At 35.9% G+C, this 4,571-nt stretch overlaps 1 protein-coding gene across 1 annotated transcript; it reads right to left on the minus strand.

Moving 5' to 3' along the window:
- Positions 1 to 527: 527 nt before the first annotated feature.
- On the minus strand, positions 528 to 4,322 carry LOC108323339 (IQ domain-containing protein IQM1). The gene is made up of 8 exons (XM_017555765.2): positions 3,283 to 4,322; positions 2,970 to 3,084; positions 2,682 to 2,747; positions 2,512 to 2,600; positions 2,322 to 2,409; positions 1,727 to 1,957; positions 1,449 to 1,550; positions 528 to 1,202 (listed from the first exon to the last, which is right to left on the minus strand). Exons 1-8 carry the CDS (start codon positions 3,696 to 3,698, stop codon positions 810 to 812), a joined length of 1,500 nt encoding a protein of 499 aa, XP_017411254.1. The 5' UTR covers positions 3,699 to 4,322; the 3' UTR covers positions 528 to 809.
- Positions 4,323 to 4,571: the final 249 nt, after the last annotated feature.

Genomic DNA, 4,571 nt, shown 5'->3' on the forward strand with positions numbered 1-4,571 from the left:
ATATTTTTTTTTTCTTTTGATTCATCAGCTTAATTTCCCAAAACTTGGAATTGGGCTAAAGGAATAAAATTCACATGAATTAAGAAGAATAAGGAAGAAAGTTTCAATCTTTATGGTAGAAAATATTCTATAATATCATCTAAGGCCTAATTTGTGGAATGTGGTCAATTTGGCTGGTGACTAAGAGACACTTATGTCTTTGAACCAAACCAAATCTTGACCCCTTTTTGTCTCTGTTTTTGTTTTTGGCAACACAAGCGAAGTTTTGACTTTGAAATGCTTCAGCCAATGAAAATGCATATTAAACAACATCACCAATCATGGCATTGGCATTACATGTCACTCTATCAATGGGCTGACATTGCATGACTTGCTTTCAGTATGTCCATGTTATCTGTATGTGGAATATTATACCAATTTTTCACATTTTCACATCACTGACGCAATGCCTCCTCTCCAAACCATGATTGTGACTGCTGGTTAGTGGTGGAGAAAGCTTAGTGAGGAAGAGAGAACACAGTGCCAAAAAGTGTAAAGAAACTCTTTTTGAAAAATGGTATTTGACTTACAATAAGGCAAGATTGACCCAACTCCTAAAATACAATTGGGTAAAAGAAATGAGGAGTAAAAAATTGATTCTCCTTAAGCTGAATGACCAAAAGATATGGCCAAAACAGAAAAAAAAAAAAAAACAAAAAACTAAATGAAAAAATAAATCATGGGTTAGATGCTGCTGTCTGGTGTGTGTGATCTATAACCTAGATTCTAAACATTGAATCCAAAAGAGGTATGTGATTTCTGCAAACTATTCATGGACTAGGAATTGACATGTGCACAAGTCTTGGAGATAGGTGGATTTTTGGACTAGGTCTTGGTGAGGGAATGGGTGCTTTGGCTGCTACTTTTCCATGGTTGACTCTAGGTGATATATTCAGCTGTTCAAGTGCCTTAACTTGGAGTTTTGCAGGGTACTCTCTCACACATCCAATTCTAGGACCAGCTCCAGTTGTCCATTTTCTTGACAATGGTTTCCTCTCTTTAACTGTTGAAGTTTGCATATTGGTGCTGCCAGATTGACCTATATTCTCTTCACTGCTACTTTTGGCAATGGTAAAGCCACTTGAACTAGCCATTTTGGATTCAAACTGTAGCTCCTCATCAGCAGGTTTTGAAGGTGGAATGTCATCATCAATTGCATACTTCTGCAAGGAAACCATCATATTACAAAATGTTACACGTTATGTGTTAAGAAATAGATTTTAAACGTAATTCAATTTCACAAAACTGGCTTATAAAATGAGGTTGCACCCGGGACTTCTAATTTTTATAAAAACTAATTTTAGTATGAAGAAATCTAATATATTCTTGCTTTCAAGTTTATCTAGTTATTCACTTAAAGGATAAGTAACCAATCTATAGAGAAAAATGGCTTGAAGTGGTTCACTCACCTTTACATTGGTCAAGTCCACATCATGTTCCATCAAGAACCCAATGAATTCCATAAAGTTCTTCATTGTAGGACGGTAATGACCACTGTAGGGCCATATAGCCTGAATAGGATAAATGGCATCAGTTTATGTACATATAAAGAAACTAAAATGACTTTTAACTTTTCCTTAAATTCTCTTTCTGTGCTGTGAATGCTTCCCATTTTCACAGAATTACAAAAAAACTGGGGTAATGACAAAATAATTTCATTTTATGTTGAATAAAACACGTGTCATACATCAATAACTCCATGTTGGGCAACCAATCTTCCAGAAGCAATAGTAGCACCTCCAGCCAAAAAACTTGAGTGCTGAAATTGACCTTTCTTTTTCTCACCAACATACAAAACTCTTGAAGAGCTGAGAACAAAAATCCACTTAGATCCCTCCTCAGTGTGAACAAGGTTCTGGCTTCTTTTATAAACAAGCCTTCCTCTCTCAATAACCACTTCATAGGCTTCCCTCTCTTTCTGCATTTTCAAGCAACAAAGTGAATTCTGGTGGCTGCTAAAATAGTCTAGAGTCAAAGCAATTGAATAGTATAAAAATTGATTTCAAAAAGTTGTAACTATAGATTAAGTCTTTTTTTGTACATTGAATGCACATGCAAAAATGCCTCGTTGGTTGTTTGCTAATCAATGAATTTTGTGCCTAAATTTGATTTTGCAGTCAACGTAGCTAGCTAGGCAATATTCCTACACCACTGCCTCTCTAAAATTGACTAAAGATTATGCAGCAAAAGTCCATAACACCTTCAAATAAGAATGCATAAAAGTCTCACATCATGTTGTTTATATGTGGCATTGTCAAATAGATGAGGTGAAACAAACTTACGGGTCCAAGATACTTTATGCATTGCTTATTCAATTCACTTCTTAGGCACTCCTCGTGATTTACTTCTTTCCCATCTCCAACGTCCAACCTTCATGTCACATAACATGTAATTACGAAATCAGAAAATTAAAATCAGCAGTGTGCTCAAACTTTTCTGCAGAAAGTGTCTTATTCTGTTAGTCAATTTTACCAGTAGAAAAAAGGTTGTGTACTCTGGCTATGAAACCAAACATCATAGTATAAGTGCAGATTGTGTCCATAACGGTGACGTGGATCAATCTGAAAAACACAAGGGAATCTTAGCTTGATATATGTGAATTTAAAACTGTGAAGTTAATCAAGATGTGGACAGGAGCTTACAGCTTCAAGCCAGTGTCTTAGAGCTAATTTCTGCGCATTGTCATCTTTGCACAAACCTTTTCCCACCTACCAATAGCACAAAAGAAAAGAAGAAAAAATATTTAGATGAGAAAATTCTAAAAGGAAAATGGTCGGAAAGAGAATGAGAAATTTGAATTTATCTGTGGTCCCAGTCAAACATATAATTAGAAAAGACAAGTTGTGTCAAGTCAATTATATTTCAAGCAAAACCATTGTATTTTATTGGAAACCAATGGCTAAAATATTAAAGCAAACAAAAAGGGGTACCTTAGCAGCCATGATCCTAGCTCTTGCCCATTTTGAACTAGCTGATTCTGATTTACCAGAGTCATATTTTGATGGGGAACACCTGCTAAGAGCAGCAAAATCCAAGGCTCTCCACCTGAAATTAAGATTTCAAATTGATTAACCACTAAATCAACCCTAATCATTGAATTCTGATTGAAAAAAACAGTATATACACTGAAAAACATAATTTTTCTACTGTCATCTGATAAAAAAAATAGTTATTACTAATAGCATAGAAATCAAATTCAAAGTAAATTCCCTTAAGCACAAAAGATGTGCGTATTTTACAAACCATAGCTCCTCACAGACAACTGCACAATCTGCAAGATTTCTTCTGGTTCTGTAGCCCTTGTAAACCTTCTGCAGCTTGATTGCAGCAACATCAAGCTCCCCAACGGGCTTTGATGAAAACAAAATTTCTGATTCTGGAAAAACAAATGGGGGGCCATGTTTATTGAACAACAAGCCATCAACTTCCTCGTTTGAATGAGAATTATCAGAAAGTAGATATTTGAAGGAGAATGTGGTTTGCAGCTTAAGATTCCCCGCCTTCTTTCTCTTTGAGCTTGTATTCTCAGTAATAACCTCATCCAACTCATCAGGCTTATACAAGTCATCAAGGTTTCTGCACTTGTTGAAGCTCATTGTTCTGAAGGTGGTCTCGGCCTCCTTTGACTCATAGTCCAAAGGCCTTACAGTTGTCACCATTTGCACAACCTTGAAGCTGGCAAATAAGTAGTGCTGAATATTTAACAAGCACTGGGTTGGTTAGAGTTTCACAAGCACTGGTGAATATTTAAGGAGAAGACGACCTTTCCTTAGTGACCCATTTAATGCATCAAATTCATGAACATGCCATTTTCATAAAGTCATAATCTTTAACACTCCCTACCCCAAGAGCAACGCTACCACTACCCAAAGAAAGGAAAATCCAAGTAGACCAAGTCAATCATTGATTCAAAATAATTCAAACCAATTCCTACCTCTGAACCATAGATAAATAAACTACATTATGATACAACAGAACCTTGGAAACATATGATAGTTTTCAATGAGACATGCCAAAGGCATATTTCCAACTGAAAACTGAACAATCAATCACCTTAAAGTACACGAGGTGTGGTTCCTTTTTGCAAGGATAGATATATGGATAGGAGTTGGGTTTTCTTGGGGTTAGTGATAGAAATGCGCACTTCCGTTCTCTCTTATATAAGCAGGAGTGTTGAAGTCAGGAAAAGGGAGGAAAATTGTCATAGAAGGCGCTTTCAAATACGTAAAGGGCAGAGATTGCAGAAAATTGTGACCCTTTTGGAATTTTTATTACCATGACTGAATGTAGTTTGAATAGGAAAATGGGAAATTTGCTTGGCCAAAGAGCCCCATAAATGGGTTATTTTGAATTCAGGAATTGGAAAATGATACTGTGTGACTTGCAGAAAGTGTTACATGAGTATGTGAAAAGTTTACACGCGGTGATGTGAAAGAAACAGAATTAGTCAAAACTCAAAGCATGCTAATTTTTTATGGGTCCTATATCAATGCAAAATCAAATTGGACATTTTTTTTTTGTCTTTAGAAATA

Source organism: Vigna angularis, chromosome 9, assembly GCF_016808095.1.
Source record: "Vigna angularis cultivar LongXiaoDou No.4 chromosome 9, ASM1680809v1, whole genome shotgun sequence".
In the NCBI taxonomy this organism is placed as follows: domain Eukaryota; kingdom Viridiplantae; phylum Streptophyta; class Magnoliopsida; order Fabales; family Fabaceae; genus Vigna; species Vigna angularis.

Excerpts from the sequence above, each read along its gene's own strand:
- LOC108323339 (XM_017555765.2), bottom strand. The coding sequence starts at position 3,698 with ATGGTGACAACTGTAAGGCCTTTGGACTATGAGTCAAAGGAGGCCGAG. Across the intron at positions 3,085-3,282 it reads GTTGTCTGTGAGGAGCTATG|GTGGAGAGCCTTGGATTTTG; the intron begins GTTTGTAAAATA and ends TCTTAATTTCAG. Across the intron at positions 1,203-1,448 it reads TGGACTTGACCAATGTAAAG|AAGTATGCAATTGATGATGA; the intron begins GTGAGTGAACCA and ends GTTTCCTTGCAG.